At 30.6% G+C, this 23,271-nt stretch overlaps 1 protein-coding gene and 2 pseudogenes across 1 annotated transcript; 1 reads left to right on the plus strand and 2 right to left on the minus strand.

The window, feature by feature from the left end:
* LOC149057905 (uncharacterized) lies at positions 1 to 765 on the plus strand. The gene has a single exon (XM_089221258.1). It carries the CDS (start codon positions 1 to 3, stop codon positions 763 to 765), a length of 765 nt encoding a protein of 254 aa, XP_089077384.1.
* A 2,787-nt stretch (positions 766 to 3,552) lies between these two features.
* Positions 3,553 to 6,240, minus strand: LOC149057906 (uncharacterized; annotated as a pseudogene).
* A 97-nt stretch (positions 6,241 to 6,337) lies between these two features.
* Positions 6,338 to 10,683, minus strand: LOC149057907 (uncharacterized; annotated as a pseudogene).
* Between the last annotated feature and the right edge of the window lie 12,588 nt (positions 10,684 to 23,271).

A 23,271-nucleotide genomic window follows, 5' to 3' on the forward strand; every position in this document is an offset into this window, starting at 1 on the left:
ATGGACCACACCCGTGACAGGTCTGTCTGGCGTTACAATTATGGATGTTCAGGGCCGTGTCGATTGCGTAATACAGCCGCGATATACGAACGAACCCGTGTTATCAGTTCTGGCGTGGGTACTGCATTCAATTACGTACTAATGATCTCCCTAGGAATATATTACCTGCAGGACCGATTTTCGAATTTAGCGTTGGCCGATCCATCGTTCCACAATACAGCTCCGGTCGATTTATTGTTGGGGGGTGACGTGTATGCGGCAGTAATGGACGGGCGCAAAATCATGGTTGACAAAAATCTGCCGGTCGCGTTTAGTTCGATTTTCGGCTGGATTTTGATGGGACCAATTTCCGAGGGGGAACTGACGTCATTTCATTCATTATCGGTGTCCCTTACTATTTCCCTAGAGGAACTCATGCATAATTTTTGGGAAGTCGAAGAGCCTGAGGTTGCTCCGGAGACCTTTACTGATGATGGGCGATGCGAACAAATTTTCAGAGACGGACACGTGCGTTTTCCATCTGGTCGTTTTGCCGTGCCACTACCATTCCGCGCACCCGTTTCTGACTGTGAATTTGATCGATCCCGTGAAACAGCAATAAAACGGTTCGAATCGTTAGAACACAAATTGACCACGGATCCTAAGCTTAAGTCGATGTATAGAGATTTCATGACCGAATATCTCACGCTAGGTCATATGTCGGTTGCAACAACCCCCGGCAATATTATATTCCCCACCATGCTATATGTAAGCATGACGGTGTAGATACGAAAATTAGGATAGTATTTGACGCATCCGCGAAAGGTCCCACGGGTATGTGGTTGAATCGCGCGTTGCTTCCCGGACCCAAATTACAACGCGATATAGTTGATATTTTGATCCGTTTCCGTTTATTTCGCCACGCATTCACGGCGGACATCTGCAAGATGTACCGTCAAATTGTGATTTTACCTGAGTTCCATACTTATCAACACATATTGTGGCGCGACTCCCCGATCGATCAACTGATTATGAACTTAATACCGTGACGTATAGAGTAAACTGCACCCCCTTCCTTGCACTCCGCGTGCTGCGCGCCATAGCCGACAGTGATTGTGAGTCGTTTTTACGAGTTCGCGACGCGTTATGTCACCAAACATATGTCGACGATATCTGTTACGGGGCGGATACCATCACCGATGCGGTCGCTGTCCAATCGGAATTAAATTCAGTATTGGCGCGGTCAGGTCTCGAATTACGTAAATGGTCAAGTAATACCCCAGCTATCTTGCAGGCCGTACCGGCCGATCATTGCGTCGTAAAATGTACGTCATTCGCCGACGATGATAGCGTAGGCACGAAGGTTCTCGGTATACACTGGTATCCGAATGATGATTATTTTTGTTGTGAACTCAGTTTATAGGTGTCACCAACATTCACGAAACGTGGAATTTTGTCATTGACGGCCCAATTTTTCGATCCATTGGGTTTGTTTTCCCCTGCGATTTTTTTAGCTAAACATATTATGCAACGTACATGGCAGGCGGCGTGTGAGTGGGACGGCCCGTTGCCATGCGACATCCACACCGATTGGGCACAATTCGTGATCGAGTTGCCACAGCTTTCGACCGTTCGCGTTCCGCGGTTTTGCAACACCACTCCGGGTACGACATGTTTTTTATGCGGTTTCTGTGACGCATCATTACAAGGGTACGCGGCTGTGGTTTATTTGCGCGTACTCGATGCACCACGAGATTCATCGGTCTTTCTTATCGGTACAAAGACCAAATTAGCTCGTGTTGCGTGTTGCCTATACTGAGTAATTCATACAAGTTTGGGAGGATCTTGTACTACGAATTGCCTATACTAAAAGGCCTATCCTCTAACATGTAAAATTTAAGGGGGAGGATATTCAGAACTCCCCAAATCATTCTACTTAAGTTCAAATTTTTTTTCTACCCTAATTATTATGTTTCAAAATTTGTATTCTACCGAAAAACTTGAAAATTCATTGCAAACATCTCAAATAAATCAATTGATTTTCCACTTGAATCATAACTTTTGATGAATATTTTATAATTATAAAATATAACCTACACTTATTAATTATTATCGGGTATTCTCTGTCTATAATAGTTTTCAAGCAATGTAAGTTGATTTAATTTTAAATAATAATTTAATTTTACACGATTCATAATATGAATCTTAAATATATTTAAAGTTTAATCTTATGTTTATTTAATATTCAACATAATTTAGATAAGAAGTGTGATTTAATTTTTTAATTTTCTGCCTTCAATTTTCCGAGTTTTAAAAAAAAAAACTGTTAGTTATAATCTATTATAACTAAATATTAACCTTAAACTATATGTTTGTAATGATAAGAGGACGTCTCACGGAAACGTGTAGATCACTGTTATCTATATGTAGATATATATGTCTATCTATATGTAGATAACCGTGGTGTAGACATATAACGCTCAAGAGATAGCGTTGTTAGCCATATCGCCGCCGTCGCGGCAGGCCATGACCACGCCCCTAGGTCCACGTAACGAGGTCCGCGCGTCTTAACGCGGGAGAGGCACATTATTACTTCACGGACAGTCGATTAGAACGTATAATATTAATACACTCGTCACTCACCGATCACCGTAGAGCAGATTGTCGCTCAAACCTCATCTATTTCTTACGTACTAATACGAGGCTCGCTCGCTCCTAGATCACAGTGATCATCTATTTACCAACTTAAGCTCTTCTTAGCTTAAATAGTTTTAGCAGTATATAGAGTATACAAATTAATATACATTATAATTATATTTATAGATATAGGTTTATTACTTTTTAAAATACATGTAAAATTATTAATTCTTTACGATTTAACACGTCTTTAAGTAAATGTGTTACGTCTTTACGCTGTTACTTTTTTGTCGACATTATGTCCATTTATTCTGAATTCTCCTATTAGTAACCTATAAGTAATAGTAAAATATAATAGATCAGTAATAGTTACGTAGGTGATATTTATACAGTCACTGTTTATTTAAACTTGTATACAGACACAGATCTATATGCATATAATAATATAGTAAATTCTAATTTAAATTAGAAAAATCGCTTTTTTTAAATTTTTTTCTTGTTTTTTTTCTTTTTGTATTTCTTCTAATATATATTTTGGTTCTATTATATCACTAATTAAACATCGTTTTCCGTACTGAGGGTCGACAATCTCTGGCAGTAAACGTTCACAATAAAACCTAACAACAAAATTTCAATATTTAATATAATTATTATTTTTTATTATGTGTTAAGTATGTGAGTACACATATTATGTCGTATAATGTATATTATGTTTGGTATTTTTTACGATGTATTATAAAATTATTTTAAAGTTATAAGTACTTAATACTTATCATATTAATTGGGGGGAATAGGATTTTTGAAAAAATAAATCAAATTATTTTACTTTTTAATTAGGAATATGTAGTAACAATTATTATTGAGTAATAACCAATACAGTTAGCTTGCAAATAAGTTTCTTAATTTTTTTTTAATTTTACCTTTTTAATTTCCACTTTATTTTGGCAAAGGCTCAGCTAGACCATAGAATTCATCCGGACCAGTGTTTTTATGTTTTTTAAACGATGTTCTATTAAAATTAAGTCTTCTTTTTCTAGTGTTTTCTCATTTTTTATTTTTTTTTTGAGGTTATGAACCGTTTTCCTATCATACCTTCAAAAACAAAAGTTATATTATATCCTCAAAAAATCTACTTCGGAGAAGTAAAAAAGGCTTTCTGTGCGTAAGTTGAAGAGATTGGGAGAAAAGATAGAACTTTGGTGTTAATAAAGATGTGAAATCAATCTCATAGTTCTGTGCCAAAAAGGGCCACGGTTGAAAAAATAGAATTTGGAGCTTATTAAAGAAGTGAAATCAATACCCAAATTATGTGCCTCAACTTGAAAAAATATCTTATTCAAAAAAATGTCAAGATGTTCAACTGTACAAACATTGAAAAAAAAAATATTAGCACAGAACGGCGTGAATTACAGATAATCAACAAAAGTTCTAGTCAGACAGTTAAACTCGTAAACAACTAAACAAGTCAACAACTCCGATTTATGGGTAATTCATTATTATTGTAAGCCGTTCTGTGCTAATATTTTTTTTCAATGTTTGTACAGTTGAACATCTTGACATTTTTTTGAATAAGATATTTTTTCAAGTTGAGGCACATAATTTGGGTATTGATTTCACTTCTTTAATAAGCTCCAAATTCTATTTTTTCAACCGTGGCCCTTTTTGGCACAGAACTATGAGATTGATTTCACATCTTTATTAACACCAAAGTTCTATCTTTTCTCCCAATCTCTTCAACTTACGCACAGAAAGCCTTTTTTACTTCTCCGAAGTAGATTTTTTGAGGATTTCAATTATTTTTTCGAAGTACGTTTTACTTTGATATCTCGGGACAATTTATAATATATAATACGAGTGAGAGGTCCGAGCGCCGAGACGAAACTTAATGTATAATAGTCACGTTATCGGTTGGTGTGTTGTTACTTATGCACAGAATATAATATTTTTTTATATTAATAATACAATTATTTAATAATAATTATTATTATTATAGTATTAAAATAGTTATAATAGGTACATATAATAGCTCCCTATAACATAAGGAGTTGCACCGCATGTAGCTGTTGTTTTGTATAACAATAAACCGCGTAAAATAATGTACAATGCACGAGACGACGAGTCCACAGTTGTAGTATGTTGAATGTTCCGCGGCGTTCGCAGAGTGAATAGCTGTTGTTGTGTATAAGGTTCGCGGTACGGTAGCGGTACTGCGCGTGGCGTTTGCTACGGCGTTGGAAGGGGAAGTTTGGGCGGCCGCATCTCGCCGTACGACGGAACGAAAGAAAAGATCCACAAAACTGCAGTTTTTAGCTCTGTCTCTCTCGCACTCCGCATTCAACCAACGCGTGCGAGTGAGAGGTCCGAGCGCCGAGACGAAACTTAATGTATAATAGTCACGCTATCGGTCGGTGTGCTGTTTCTTATCGGTCGGTGTTACTTATGCACAGAAAGGAGTCTCTAGCGAGACTCTTCGATTTATTACAATGCATTATGCAAAAAGTGGTAGAATACAATTTTTTTTTATTATAGTTCAATATTATTTAAGGCCTAAATGTATACACTTTTTAAGGTATAGTGTAGTGTGGTAATTTCAGTTAATTTTTATTTTATTTATACTATACACTATATAGTATATATTATGTAGGTATAAATAAATTCTAGGCTATATCTATACTATATATTATAAATACATAGATTATAGGCTGTAGTTACAACTAACTAATAATAATATTATTAACAAATTTTCATTCTTTTACCTGGACTTTTTTCCATAATGTTTTTATGAAGAGCGTTTAGAAAATTTCCATCGGTATTATATGAAATGATTGCAGCTTGAAATCGTGTGTTGTATGATTGTTTTAATGAAAAATGTATTCGCTTTCCTGTAATAAATTTGTTAATGATACTGTTAAACTGTTCGCACACATTATTAGTAACATCGAGTATTAGACTAACAGCATTATCTATCACTCTTCTCAATATAGATAAAATCTCCAGCATAAAACCACATTTCTCTGTAGCTGGTACATGATTCTCGTTGTTTTTGGTTTTTTTACAAAAATAAACGTCACAATTTTTATGCTGGCCGAAAATATGATAAGGACTGTTTAAAATATCCTTTTGTAATCCTAAAGCATATTAATAAAAAAATTTGTAATAAAACATATTAAAATAATTTAGTAGTTTTTGATATCTATTTATATATATAGTATTTGAGAAAAATAAAACAACCTTTTATTTCATCTGTATCACTTATATCCAACTCCTTACGATATTGTATAGCTTTTCGAATAGCCATGCTAAATTTAGTTATATATTTTTTTTATTAACTGTCTCAGATACATTGGATATTTTGTACATTTTGTCAGCGCTGATAATTTTGTACTGTAATTCCTTAAAATGTGGTTTCGACATTCTATCTTTTTAACTAATTGATTAGAGCCATAGGGGACTAATTCCAACAATCGTTTTGAAACACTACATTCGCCATCACCTTGGATTTTTTTAAATTATATTTTACGTTTAAAATTAAATAATTATAATATTACCAATCAATCTATTAAACTTCAACCCATGTAATTCGACACTTCTTACAAACCCCTCAGCTATACCATCAGCTTCCATTCCAGTTGAAGCTTTATCCTAGTTTAAAAATATTTATGATTTCTGACATTTAACTTTAGTGCCTGCGCTCTTTCACAAATACAGCAATAACGGTTTCTTATTCCTACAAACAGTATTTTGTTTGTGCGAAAACCAATGATTGTGTGGCCTATTTGTTTTCAATAATTAATAAACATTATAATTAATAAATTAATACTGTACTTTGAATACCCTGTATATCTATTCAAATTTATAAATACAGAGTGATCCATTTAAATGACTACACTCATTATCTTGAAAAAATATTCAAATTTTCAATTTTCAATCTTTTTTCAAAATTAATAAGAATAATATAATCTTAATATAAATTATTGTTACCTTGGGTTTAACGATATCAAATTTATCAGTTATAGCTCCCTGGTTTTTACAAATTAAAAAATAGTACCCATTATTAATGCTAAAACCACAATTTTTTAAGAAATTGTATCTTGCAAATGTAGAATAGAAAAAAATTTTTTCACGAGAAAATTTATAAAAAAAATATTATAATTAATTTATGATATTTTTATTAAATGTTGCCATTAAATCAAAATTTCATAGTGGTGTAACCAATAAATATAGGGGTTAAAAAAATTGTAATATTATACACCTTCAAAAAAGCACACACCTAATGTTTTGGAAAAAAAAAATTGAAAAATGTCAATACTTTTGATATAATTAGCGTAGTCAGTTAAATGGATTACTTTGTACTTATAATGTTTATCGCAAACATTTTTTCTCAATATACTTACAGCTCCTGACAACGCATCATATTTTGATTTATAGCTGCGTTTTCCCCATTGACCGTCAGCTACATCAATGCATAATGGTATACCATCTGAATCAATATCTCCAGCTTCTATTGCCAAACGTTTTTCTTCAGCTCCTGCCAATCGTATTTGTTCCCAAGCAGTCTGTTCAATATTTTGACTAACTTGCTCGAATAGCTTACTATACGTATTGCTAGAAAAACCGGGTATGTCTACAATATCCGAGAACTCGTTAAGTTGTGAGTAACCAATTCCAACCCCAATGCTAGCGGTAACAGTTGCTTTATTCACTTCAATATATTTTCCAGTTTCTTCTGATTCGATTTTGGTAGTTATGTTACACATTGAGCATTTAAATAACCATGTACAGTAATATCCATTACGAATCTCCTTAACTAACTCTGAGTTAATAAAAGAGCACCCAAATCCACCATCGTGAATATCATTTTTTATTTGTTGAAAAACATAAAATACATCAATAATTCTACCAGTACTGCAATAATTTTTATATTAATATTTAATCATACAAATCAATTTTAATATTTTAATATTTTATTATTAAAATAAACTGCTTAAGATAATAAATAATAAGAATAATATTAAACATACCGATTGTTATCAAGGTTCAAATCTTTTTCAACATTACTTGAATTACTTTCATGTAATAAATTTGGCAAAATTGGTGAACTAATTTGTTTTATAATTATAAAAACAAATTATTTATCGTGAAATAAATATAATACAATATATAATAAATAGTAGATAAATAATATAAATTGTGATCATACCAGCAACTTTGGAAATCATTATCAACCGCGGAATGGGAAACATCTGTATCATTTATTGTACCAATATCTGCATAATCTGTTATAGCAGTATTATGCCCAGGAATATAAATTATAGGTGTAATAAGGTAATCGGAAAAAAAATCCCTGGAAAAAAAATCCCCAGACAAAAAATCCCCGGTAAATAAAATCCCCAGAAAAAAAATCCCCGGAAAAAAATAATAATGATAATAAAAAATCCCCAAAGGAACTAATTTGTATTTAAGTTATAATAATAAAAATAATAATATTATCTTATATTATATTTTTATACCTATATTATTAATTAGTATATATATATCATTGAAATATGCAACAAATATACATTTACAAAATTTATATTTAAAAATTCAAAGTTGTACTAAGTATAAAAAAAATGTAAAATAATAAAATATAAATGTATAAATAAGAACACGTATAAATAAATACATAAATATGACTGTTACCGACCAAAATGTTCACATTCATACCACAAATTTAGTGTGCAATAATAATATAATATTAGTTAGTTAATCAATAAAAAATAAATATACATATATGTATAATATATATAATTAGGTATAGTAAAATTATATTGACACAGCTGTCAAAAAGTCTCCAATGCTTAATTTATCTTCACTTTGTCTTATAACTAACTCTTTCAAGCGAATATTTATTGTTTGATTTTGTCCTCTTTTTGTACGTCTTGGTTCAACTTTTTTTTTTCCTGTTTGAACCGACGACGCCGCGGGAACTGCTCTCGCATTGCTTCCGCGACGTCTTGGTTCACCTAAAGCATCCAATGCTAACTGTGCTCGATCAGCGTCAATTTCGTTTTTAATTTCCCTAATAAGTTTCCATATTGTAGGATGTTTTTGACCAACTAGTTTGGAAAACCTATTATTCCACCCTTCAACGATGTTGTTGGTTCTGTGGCAGTCATTGAGGGTGGTTTTATTTACATTCCACACAGCTGATGGGAACATTGGTTGCAGTTTTCGAAACCTCATGTTATTTTCGTCGTTTCCAATTCTTCGATACATGCCATTTACAAAATACGAATCAGAATAATCTAATAAATCCATACGATTTTCAGGTAAACTTTTTTTTAAATATTTCATACCATCTTCTACGAGGTGTAATGGAAGGAATGCAAGTGCATCAATCATTCCACATTGTTTTCGAAACTCTTCATCCTTATGGTATTTCGTAACAAAGCCCAATTCTTGTACCTTCCTGAACGTCGATTGACATAAGTGATAGAAGCAGCCTTTTATATCAATATAGAAACCAATTACTTCTTTAGCTGCTTCAATAACTGCGCTTTCAAAATCGAGATGTAAACATTTGGGGTCAGGGTATAAATTTTGTTCAGCACATTCATCCATTATAATTTGAAACATTTCTACGTATGTATTTTTAGTTTTCCTTTGTAAAATACAGTAAATCGAAGTTACAAATACACTATTTTTTTTACCCGTATTACATATAACTGTAGGAAAAACTTTGGAGACAGTCCGAAATTCCCGTCTAAATACCAAGTATCTAATTCTGTAAGCAGTTACAAGTGTTCATCTGTTCCTTTCAGATGCCTCTGGACCATTATCCTTCAATAATAGTCTATTATTACCCAATAATGCCTATTCACCTGTAATAAAATAGATATAATTTGTTAAGTATAGGATTTTATTTCCTAATAAAGATAATTAAAAAAAAAAAAATTATACCATCAATAACAATTTCTTTGATATTTTGAGGTTCGTTCGGATCATGAAAACTTTGATGATATCTAATATTACGTTATTTTAAATATTCTTCATTGGGTAATTCAGCTAAAACGTCGACATCCAGATTCTTGATTACCTCCAAAAATATTTGGCTGGGTGTATCATTTGAGGATAAAGCTTTATTTTTTATTTCTTGTTTAACTTTTATGGCAGCTATAGCTATAAATAATAACAATTCTTATTTATATTGCTATTTGATACATTAATATACTTATACAGCATAAACCATTTAATTTCTATACAATTATACAATTACATTTAAAACATTAAAATGTTTTAATAAATATGAATTTTTAATTTGTACCAACATATTATTTTATAAGAAATGCACTATAAAATGCATTTAAATTATATTTATTATATCATATATGTAGTTTAAAAATTGGAAAAAAATTGTATATATTGTTTTTATTTTTATAGTGTTGTTACTGTAGTATTTGTTACTTGTTTAGTTCTGGACGTACTAATTGGTTACTAATTCAGTAATAGGTACCTATCGAGGCCTATGATAAAATATTGTTATCGACAATAATTTGTCGTGCTATATAATTTATTATTCGTACCGTCGCCGTCGGCAGTTTGCAGAAAGTTTCTTTTTAATCGCAACAATTTATGTTATGAACGAAATTGAAAAAAATTCTCTAAAAACTAAGAAAATGCACTAAAATCGTCAAAAAATGGCCTAAATAAATGGCAAAAACTTTTTTTACCTACCAGCTTAAAATATAACTAGGTATATCTCAAATCAATTATGACAAAATAATTAAAATTTGAGAACATATTCATAACACATAAATATATAAGTGTCCTAACTATATGTAAAATTATTAAATTAAAATAAATCTTACCATTTTTATCGGCAGAATGATTGTGATCACGGATCTCCCTTGGATTACTATTTTAATGCGATGTTTTTAAAATAGCTAAACATTTAAATGAACTATATTTTGCACACCTCCATCTCTTGAAAAACTTACAGTCTTTTTGGTGTACATAAGTATAACCATTTAAGAAAATGTTATCGTTCCCTTGATTAGATTTAACGATTTCCATAGTCGCACAGTCACACAAATTAAAGTTACTTAACAGGAACTGAAGATGTACTAACCGTAACCGTTATAATAACGTATAGATAAACGCGTAAATAATTATTTTATAACTTGTATTTTCCCAATTTCACATTTTATTACTCTATGCAACTGGCAGCCCGCGAACCTTTTTTTTCTGTAAAATGCTTTCTTATTGCACACTAAATTTGTGGTATAAATGTGAACATTTTGGTCGGTAACAGTCATATTTATGTATTTATTTATACGTGTTCTTATTTATACATTCATATTTTATTATTTTATATTTTTTTCATACTTAGTACAACTTTGAATTTTTAAATATAAATTTTGTAAATGCATATTTGTTGCATATATTAATGATTTTTACTACATATTTGTTGCATATTTCAATGATATATATATACTAATTAATAATATAGGTATAAAGATATAATATAAGATAATATTATTATTTTTATTATTATAATTTAAATACTAATTAGTTGCTTTGGGGATTTTTTACTATCATTATTATTTTTTTCCGGGGATTTTTTTTCTGGGGATTTTATTTACCGGGGATTTTTTTACGGAGATTCTTAATTTTATTTCTTTATGCATATTGTTGTTCTTATTTATGTTGGTACCTAAGTATTTGAAATCGTTTACCGCTTGGAAAGTGTACTCCCCGACACTCAGATCAGCTACCATCTCATTTTTTCTGCTGTCGACCATATATTTTGTTTTGTCTTGGTTAACTTTAGGGCTCATAAATTTAGCAGCTTTAAGAAGATTGTCGGTTTTTGCGGTTACCTTGATGCGTGTATTACCCATTACCACGATGTCGTCCGCATAAGCAAGTATAGAGTATTCCCCTAGTAATTCCATGTCTTGATATGCTGGCATTGTCCTTACCACTTTTTCAAGGGCTAAATTAAAAAGTAATGGCGACAAAGCATCGCCTTGCCTCAGGCCCGTGTTCACATCAAAACTTTCAGATAATTGATTTCGGAATTTGACTTAACACGCGGTGTTGGAATCACATTCTTTTATTAATTGGATTAATTTTGAAGGTATTTCAAATTCTTCTAAAGTTCTCCATAATTTGTTTCTTTTGATGCTGTCATAAGCTTGGCTAAAGTCAACAAAACATAAGTGCACTTCTTTTCCAAATTCATAATATTTTTCTAATGCTTGTCTAATCGTAAATATATGGTCAATGGTAGATTTTCCTTTTATGAATCCAGTTTGATATATTCCTATTATTTTCTAACACTTAAGTAGTTAATAAACTATAAACAGAGGTCGACAACGTTTTAATCTACACAGGGCATACTCAATTAAAATTTTAATTTTAAACATCATGTTTAAACATATTTGGTGGGCCAGAGAAAAAAGTGACAAGGGCCACGGGTTGACGACACCTAGGGTATATTAAATTAAAACGTTTTTGTTATTATTATTTAGTTAGTAACCAACTTACTCTGTTGTCTAATAGAAGGTAAGGGGCTAGAACCACTTTGTTCATAAATCATTGCGTCATGTTCTACAATTTTATTTGGTATATAACGGTGGACCTCATAGCTTACTATGCCATCGAAGCTTGAAATTGAAGATAAAATGCATAAAATAATAGATTAAAGTGAAACTAATTATTTTAAAAATGTCATTGCACAATTATTATGGTAAAATTTATAATCTACGTGAAAAATGATTTCCTCATGAATTATGTTTTTGTATTACAACAAAATAACTAACATCTTTATTCTTCGAGCAAGTATGTAATTTCGTCTAAATGTGAACTTCAAATGGTCTCTAGAGAAAAATCGGGCATATATATTCTTTAGAATTTATGTTATCAGTATGAAATATTTATGTAGCCTGGAGTTAAATTTTCAGCTGACAGACTATAGTCATTCAAAAATTATTTGAATACACATGCACAATTTTTTTTTTAAGCATTCGAAGTTCAAATATTAACAAAATTGTCAATATCACAAATATCTGCTCATTTTTTTGTACTTAACAATCTATCAATTATTTGAAATAAAATATTATAGTTGAAAATTTAAGCAAGGTTGTCCATAATTTTTACGTAAATAATTATAAAAGAAGTCGAGTGTAAATTAACTAAACTTTTACCAAATGCTTAAATTGCTATTTGCTGTTGTCTTTATGTAATTTAATTTTCAAAATATTTAGTCTGTTTTAAAGCTATTTTATAGGTTTAAATAATATATACAATTTTAGATTCTAAACGGTAACTCTAAAACAAATTACCGTAGACACATGAAATTTTCACTGAATGTATATACTGGCATTTTCTATACATGATAAAATTTTATAACAACTTAACATTTTTGGAGTATACTTCATATTCTAAACTTAATAGTTAATACCATTAATGACTTATGTTAATACTTTATAATAAATTGTATGAATGATTGGGTAAGTCGGGTACGTAATGAATCGGATTTGATTGATTTGTTATTTATTTTATGGGTATAGGTTCCTAGTTTCCTAAATTTACTTAAATATACTGCAACTAGCGTACATGTTTACGGAAAACACACAAAACATCATTAAAAAACAGTTTTAGAGCAATAATACCTATTATGAGGTTTGTAGAAAACAATATTTCGGAGACGACCTCGGGATTTCGTTCTATTTTAAATATACAGTTCGTTATAAAAGGCACAAAAACCTGTTTTTTACATTTTTTAAACAACTGTAACTTTTTTAATAATTCATATTTCAAAAAACACCGAGGAGGTTGTCTCCCAAATATTGTGCTCTATAAAATTTATTATAGGTATTTTTGCTCTAAAACTATTTTTTAATAGCATTTTGTTTGTTTTTCACAGACCTGTTTTTACCACTAAATATTACGGGTGAGACGTCCTCTTAATTTCTATGCATGGCCTGATATTAGAGATATCAGTATGAATATGTTATATCTAAGAACTCTATTTCAAATTTAGTTCAAATGATTTTTCTTCCCTAATTATTATGTTTCGAAATGTATATTCTACCGATAAACTTGAAAATTCATTGCAAACATTTCAAATAAATCACTTGATTTTCCACTTTAATCATAACATTTGATGTATATTTCATAATTATAAAATATATCATACACTTATTAAACTTATTAATTATTATGTGTTTATTAAAGCAAAGGGTAAGATGATTTAATTTTAAATAATTATTTAATTTTACACGAATTATAATTTGCATCTAAATTATGTTTAAAGTTTAATCTTATGTTTATATAATATCCAACATAATTTCAATAAGTAGTGTAATTTTTTTTTTTAAATATCTGCATTCTAAAAAAAAAAAATCCGTTAGTTATAATCTATTATAATTCAATATTATCCTTAAACTACATGTTTGTATTGTTTAATTTGTAATGTCACAGAATTTTAGGCCTCCATTAATATTATCATTAGTCATTGAACACACCTTTCCCCACGGATAATAGTTATCTATTATCCGTGACCTTTCCCTACAATAATATTATTATCATACCTGTCGGTTTGTGACCATTACTTTACTGAATAGCGTGTTGAGATTAAGACGAACAATAGTCATGTTATATAACAGGGGTGTCCAAACCACGGCTCGCATCTTATCGTAACATTTAAAAAAAAAAATTTTTAATATGAATTTATGTTTTTGAAAAAGTATAATATTTAATTTAATTATTAAATTACAGTGTATAGAAAAAAAATTGTATATTGTTATATAATTTGTATTTTTATTAAATACCATACCTTAATTTATCTTATTTACAATAATACAATATCATATATATAAAAATTATATAATAATATGACCTTTTTTTTTTTTTTTACATTTTGGCTCTTCCATATTTATTAATATATTTGGTAGCTTGCAAGTCTTTTCTCGCTGGCCACCCCTGTTATATAATCACTGTCCCCTAACCCCTCTTCAACTTAGTGTCCAGCGACCTGCCTCAGCAGCTGTGGCTACCTGCGCCGTCGGCGACACAGTCGCGTTCGCCGGTACATGCTGACAAGACGTCTGAAGCCCATTAACATTGTAAATCTCCGCAAAAAGCGACACTGCAAACGTCCCACTCCATCAAAATTTGACAACGGTCACCGACAAGCCGAGCCGTCCGCCGACGTCTCGAGTCTCGACACTCTTTTCATGACCACTGACTTTTGTGCACGTCCCACTGGTCAAGTCTGCCGATCCGTCCGTCAACATCAAAAATCACGCGGCCAACATTTGGTGTTCCTGACGTTCCTGACGTTCCTGTGTTTTTTCTTTTTTTGTCGATGTTCACCGACGCCATGATGGACTAAGTCTACGATCTGGGGCCGTGGAAGGCCCGGTGGCTAATATCCACAACCGTTTTCCACGTAATCGGTGCAGATGGGCCGTGTTGATCACGAGTATAAGGTGTATCGACGGCCCACGAGGCCAGCTAATCGCAGCCACCGGTTGCCAATATCTCATGCCACCAGCAGTCGTCAAGTATTACTTTTCCCCCAACCTTCCCCTGTTTTTTATTTTGATTATGTATCACCATTGTTTCTTTTTTTTTACACTCCGGTTCTCCTAAAAGGTGCCCCGGTAAAATCAAGAATTATTTTTCCCCCAGCAATCCCCCTTTCTCATTTTTATTATGTACCACTATCACTTTTTTTTTACTTATGCTCCGTTTTTCCTAAGAGGTTCCCCGGTAACCGTCATGCGGAGCCGTGGGTCGTTCCCTTTAATACGTATAAATGTATAATATGTCATACCGACATATGACTTCCATTCCGTGTTCAGTAACCGCTTGTCGGAGCCGTAGCATTACTATTCGTATCTTTCTCTATTACATTCCTTATGATTTTGTCATGTGCCAAATTATTATATATTTTTTATTTCCCCTGTTTGGTGCACCTTGCCATGTGCCAAATTTATATTATTATTTTTTTCCCCTGTTTTGTGTACATTGGCATGTGCCCTTTGATATTATTATTTTTTTTTGTATTATTTGCTAGGTATGCAAATTTAGTGCCCCGTGTAAAATAAATCTTATAATTACTTTCAAAGTTCTAATTTTTTTATTTAAAATATTTTTTTCCCCTATGTAAATCTTTGGTTTTCACTAACCACTGCGTGTAACAAAAATCTATAAGTTCCACAGACCTGACTCTCGAGCCAACACGCGGTGTGGTTTATAGGTCATGTGGCCAGTGTTCCCCTAAACACATGGGTGGAAAGTAAGTCCCTCACAAATTCTATGCATGGCCTGATAGTAGACATTAAAATATAAATATGTTATAACTAAAAACTCTATTTCAAATTAAGTTTAAATGATTTCCCTACCCTAATTAATATGTTTTGAAATTTATATTCTACCAAAAAACTTGAAAATTCATTGCAAACATTTCAAATAAATCATTTGATTTTTCACTTTAATCGTAACATTTGATGAATATTTTATAATTATAAAATATATTATTATACACTTATTATACACTTATAATACACTCTCTAGATTGGCGTGGTTTACGTAAGTTGATTTAATTTTAAATAATTATTAATTTTACACGATTTATAATATGAATCTTAAATATATTTAATGTTTAATCTTATGTTTATATATTATTGTACGGGCCGGGTACGGACAATAATAGGCCGTGATGCCCGGTCACCAAATACTTCGTACGCCGTATATTTATACTCACACACCGACCTACCGGTGCAGATTGTAAGTAGGTATAGTGACTCAATAGAAGTGGATGGGTTCGCCGAGAAAAACTAAAGAGTGCTAATGTGCGGTGGATGTGTAAGTGTGTATATGTGTGGGTGTGTAAAGACAGGTAAACAAATAATATAAAATGGTAACACAGTTTTTGGTAATAGTTGCTGTTGCTGTATAATACACAATAATAATAATAATAATAATAACACAAATATATAATAAAATCACAGCAACACAAACGTATAAAAATATAATATATATAATAAATCAAGGCCCTTATGGCTGAACAAGATAAATAATATTATAGCCCTTCTGGCTCAACACAGGAAAAATATGGCTGTATAAATGAGAAATATAAAAAATAAAGTATTATGGCCCTTCTGGCCTAACAAAAAGGTATACTTGTATAATGCTGCTATTCGAGTTATAAGTTTATATGTGACCCTTATGGTAAGACAAAATAAAAAATAATATAAGCAGCTGTAACGTGGTCGGGGGAACGACCAGTTAAATATAAGATATCCAGCGAGAGTCGTAGGACTCTATAGATATAATTACCGTAGCCAGGGGTATATATATATATATTAATTAGATTATTGCTATTAAATAGGAATATTATTAAATCTTATAATATAAAACGTGAATCCCTATATATATCGCTCTAAGCAACCCATGGAAGAATTACGTTTTTCTTCCATGGGTTTCTTAAGACCGGCCAATCGCGTTACTTCCTCGCGGCGGCGGCCGAGCTATCACGATTTTTCGGTTATCGTATCACTCATCAGTCACAGATATCGTGTTTTAGATTTTTCGAAACGTTTTACGCTCATTTTTTCGACTTTTTACTCGATTTTTCTGCTTTTACGCCCTTTTCCGTCGCCTTTTTTTACGTTTAATTCAAGTGCGTTTCTTTTAAAATCGAAAACGCGGCCGACTTTCGTTTTTTTTTTTCGTCTTTAAGTCCGCCGACTGCTCTTTTTTCGCGTAGTATACTCATTTTCGAACCCGTAGACGTGCGGTACCTACCTATTGTACTGATAATAATAAATATTATACTGTTTTTGTTTGATTCAATAAATATTGTTTTAAATACGTTTAATTCTGTCTTTTGCCTGTTCGAGATCCTTATTTTAAGCTCATGTCCACGGTGTTTGAGTGTTCCTACTTTTTATAAATTATTACAAAAACGGTTACTCGGTTAGTAGCCAAATATTTAACACAGCACATAAAAGGTGCGACTACATGTGATATAATAATATGTAATATTTATTTACACTTTTGTTCGTCGACGACTCAAAGAACGTAATCATATGATGCTACGGATAAGGTGTTTAATATTAATTGCTGTCGATAGGTGTAATGAGTAGTCTACGACGGTGGTTAATTATTTAATCGAGCACACAAATTGTACAACAACGTAATGTACTGTAGGTACACTACGGTTAATCGACAACGGTAGTATCGGTGTATATGTAAACTCTTTAGGGTTTTTATGTTTAAATTGATTAAATAACTACTCGGTTATACCATGAAAAGAATATTTTGGTGGTAATGTTAATAATTTAGTTCATTGACGGTGTTATAAAAGTGCATTATTAAATATCATTACTTATAGGCAATGTAGTTTTTATTCATTTGTGGTAATTAAATAGTTACTAAATTACACCAGTAGTAGAATATTTTTTGGTAATAATATGGACAGTTTTATTTATTAACGGCTGTATGAATGTCATTCATGGGACGGATAAAACATTAAATATTATTGTTGATAAATAATTTAGGTTCTATGAGTAGTCTATATTTTTGCACATTTGTGATAATCAAATACCTACCCAAATTTACCAGAAAAAGCATATTTTGGTAATTATATTAACGCTTTGGTTCATCGCCGGCTCTATTATTGTCAGTGTGTTATTAAATATTACTGTTTATAGGTAAGTTAGCTACTGTGAAAAGCCTATTGTTTTTAAATATTTGATAGATTTAAATAACACTTTAGTTCATTGACGGTGTTAGTTATGAAAGTCTATATGTACTGAAATGGATACGGTATTAAATTATGCTATTGTTGGGCAAGGTAGATTCTATAAGTAGGTAATCTATATTGGTTAGGTTAGTTATTTAACCAAGCCCACAAATGTACACCAATGTAATATAATAGTATAGTCACAAAACAGTTCGTTGACAACATTAAATGTTATTTGTATTAAATAGTATAATACACAGGTACATGCATATAATGTTAAACTTCCTTAATTTGACAAATTGTGTAAAAATCGTTAGAATTAGAATAAATTAATAAGCAAATTTAGTTAAACCAACTTCAATAGTTTGATTTTAATAAAATTACTCAAACATAGACTATCAAAATAAATTATTAAATATGTGATAGATCTAAATAACACTTTAGTTCATTGACGGTGTTAGTTATGAAAGTCTATATGTACTGAAATGCATACAGTATTAAATTATGCTAATGATGGGCAAGGTAGATTCTATAAGTAGGTAATCTATATTGGTTAGGTTAATTATTTAACCAAGCCTACAAATGTACATCAATGTAATATAATAGTATAGTCACAAAACAGTTTGTTGACAAAATGAAATGTTATTTTTATTAAATAGTATACATACATGCATATTATGTTAAACTCCCTTATTTTGATAAATTGTGTAGAAATCATTAGAATTAGAATAAATTAATAAGCAAATTTAGTTAAACGGACTTCAATAGTTTGATTTTAATAAAATTATTCAAACATAGACTATCAAAATAAATAAAAAATAATATATTGATATTACACTACATTTAGAAGTAACGACTAATTGTAAATTATTTAACATTTACCTAGAACTTAATTATTTAGCCGTGTATATGTATTTTTAAAATATACACAATGATTTTGTATATATTACAATATGTTTTGATTTTATTTTATACCTAACAAAAAAGAAATTGCTGTGTATTCACATGACTTCTTGATTAATTTTGTTAGTTACAATATGCAATAAAATAATGGTAGGTTAACTAAATGTTATGACTAAACAGTGAATAGAAACATAACTTAGTACAATATGAACAGAATCATAGATGGATATACTATACCGAAATAGTATAAACACATCGATTAAAAACAAACATACCTACTATATTATAAGGTTAACTGACACATAATTCACACGTTTAAACGTTTTTAGTATTAATCGCCGCTAAATTAAAACGGTTTAAATGCTAAAGTTTTTCCACAATCCAGTATCTCGGTAGGATGTCCCAGTAGGTTAGGCGTTAGGCATTAGATGTTAGGGTATAGGGTTCAATCCCGGCGGCGTAGAAAAATAAATTTGACAGATTTTTCTCCGACCGCTTAAGGAAAAAAGTAGTTCTAATGATAACAATTAATAATTTGATTTAATTTGTTTGATCTTTTTTTTGTATTTTTTTTAATTTACCGATGTCCTAATGTTTTTTTCGTTTTTTTTTTTTTTTTTTTCATAATTTTCCAATGTTCTAATGATCATAATTTGTCACTCGAATTACTGTTGCATATTATACCTACAATAAATACTTGAATACTAGGTAGTCCGTGTTTTTAGTCTGTTATATTTAATAACTACGCGTGATCTATTTATTGATATCAATGATATCGATAAAAGTGTTTTTGAAAATACTGTGGTCTCTGGATATCGCTTAGTACCGTTAATCACTTCACATCTTATATCTACGCGTACATCGTATTATTTATTAATTAATTAATAATAATAAAATTGTTAGTTGTAGGACTAGCTAAGTTTTGCGGTGGCTCATTTAAATAACATAGCCACCTGAGATCTTTTGCATTTTTTTCGAATTTTATTTAATTATTTTTTGTTATATTATTACTTAGTTCTTTTTTTAGTGAAGGTTGCTCCACCATCACTGAAAACCAATTAGAGCTATATGCCTAAATGTATTTGGATATCCCACAACGACGATAAATGATAATTGATGGGTACCTAACCATTTACGATCCGTCTTCCATAATAAACCGTTTTCAAGAAAAAAAAAACCATTTAATTAAGCTATGTGTGTGTATACTGTATAGTATACAAAATAGTATATAGTAGTATATAATATAAAATAAGCCATTGGTTACACTAAATAAATTCCAATTCCTTAAAACATACAATATGTTGTCTTCAGTATTATTCAATAACCTATAGGCTACACAACTTCCAGCAGTAATTTGTTCAAACTTATGATGACGTATATAATTTTAATATAAGTTAGGTTCGATTATATAGGTATATAAAAAAAATTTACTATATAGGAACACCTTGAAGAAAAACACATATATAAAAGGAATATCTTTTATATTACTCATTTCATCAATGCAAATGTAACAGAAACACAATAAAATAGATCATCATTGTATTAATACTTATTACTAATTTGTGACTAAACCATAGGTACTCTGTTAATCATGAGAATTTCTACACGGCATGCACACCATTTTATTTGTGATATTCATTAATTTCTTAATTCACTTAATACTTTATTATTATTCATCGTGAATTTCTATTGCGAATTGCGTGTTATTTATAAAATTGACTGTCTATATGATCAAATGCTATTGGTTTATCAGATTAAATACGTTTATATGCGTTTTGTTATTCATATATTTTTCGTGAACAAAATAGATATATATCTACTACCAAAGTAGCGCAGTTTTATTTATTGCCGTGGAACAGAGGGTCTGCAATCCACCGCAGGTGGATTGCCTACCTGATAAGCTGCTGCACATATGTTAATCGATATTCACTTGGGGAGATTAACTTGCTAGACACCAAAACATGGATTTCAAATTGAAGATTTTTTACATACGAAAAAGCATCGGACATGCGACGAGAGGCCGTATAATTCAATGGCTGGTATATAATATATATATATGTGTGTGTGTGTATGGTTTACGTTACTTCTCTGTGTATGATAAAATTTGCTTAGGGTTTATCATGGCGAATACAATCATGTGTGCTCTAAAATGTTTATAATAATATATTATGCGTGTACAGAATAGGTTTATACTACCAAAGTAGCCGAATTTCATGTATTGCCGCGGAACAGAGGGTCTGCAATCCACCGCAGGTGGATTGCCTACCTGACAAGCTGCTGCATATATGTTAATCGATATTCACTTGAGGAGATTAACTTGCTAGACACTGAAACATTGATTTCAAATTGACGATTTTTTACATACGAAAAAGCATCGGACATGCGACGGGAGGCCGTATTATTCAATGGCCGATTTGCATAGGCCATAGGTGATGTGAGAATATATCTAGACACTCAAACTCGAAATTCAAACATTCCCGCCTTCGTAACGAGTTCGCCAAGCATTATCAGAAATCCTTATCACCTCCTCAAATTTTTGTTTTTAAACAGGAACAATTTTTATATGTAAAACTACGACGACATTGTCGTCACTAGCCTCCACCGCCCACTTCAGCGAGTCTCACCTATCCCCCGAGTTTCAGGACAGCGAGTTTCCGACAGCAGCTAGTTATAAAAATAAAACATAATCATATTTATAATACGTAAAACTAACACTATTTGTATAAATAAAAAGTATAATTTGCCTCTGGCGGGGTAGAAATACTCGCAAGCAAGTACTCATAATACACAAAAGTAGTATAGATGTACCATTCCTGGCGCACTTTTATTTTATCAGTAAAAGATCACAAAGAAAACAATGTGCAAAAAGATCAGACAATTGAAATGCAATAATTATTAAAATATTTTTCGCAAAACTTATAATATTAATAATTGAAAATTTAAATGCAATATTTCAATATTAGAAAATATTGATATGTGATATAAATAATAGAAATGGAAAATATTTTAATATATTATATTTTCAATCTTTTTTATTTTGATTTTTAATTAATGTATTGAGATGGCTTACAAAATCATTTCTATCTATATTTGTTTAATAATGTCCCCAAGCTAATGTATCAATACTATTTTCCAAAATAAATCTTTTATCATCATAAGCACTTAAAGCTTTTTTGTTTTGTTCTACAGTAAAAATATCATGCAGCTTAGTTCTGAATAAATGTTGTTTAACATATTTTGATTTTTTTGTTAGTAAACAATTTTCAAAATCATTAAAACATATTTTATTTTCCACAACATTTTTTTTAACACCTTTAGATTTTTTAATTTCCTTTTCACTATCAAAGATTCGATGTGAATATAATTTGGATCTTAAACCTAGGTTAAATCCGTTTAACTCATCTTTAAACTTACCTAAGACTTTTTTGTTAACTAAAGGTAAACCATAAATATTATCTTTTGAATAATCTGATGTATCAAAATAATCATCAATTAATGATCTATCTTTATTATCTATCTTTACATTTATATCATGATAGAAATCATCATTTTTTATTTCTAATATTAGTGAGTCTGTATCTGTATATAATAATCTAACTCTATTTCCATATTTTTTCTTTATTATATTATAATAAAAATCATAGATTAACAATTTAGATAAATCTAAAATACACATTCCTATATATATATTGGTTGTTTGAAACATATTTGACATCTTTCCATATGGATTGCAGCTAAATTCTCTGTAAAAATTGTTCTTTTATCAAAATTTGGTCTGGCAATTAATTTGTCTAGTTTTGAAACATTAAAACATAATTTTATATCAACATAATTTCTCACATTCATCATAGTACGTCCATAAACACTATTGTTCATTAATTTGAAATATTCTTTTTCAAACTCATTCTTAGCTTTTGATCTAAGATTAGTATTGAAATCAATATACACTTTTAACCAAGGAGATTGACTAAATTCTAATACTCTATGAATTTTCTCTATCTTTAAACCTA

The sequence above is a fragment of the Diuraphis noxia genome, unplaced genomic scaffold, assembly GCF_037042655.1.
Source record: "Diuraphis noxia isolate RWA-SAM2 unplaced genomic scaffold, SU_Dnox_SAM2 contig0002, whole genome shotgun sequence".
NCBI lineage: Eukaryota > Metazoa > Arthropoda > Insecta > Hemiptera > Aphididae > Diuraphis > Diuraphis noxia.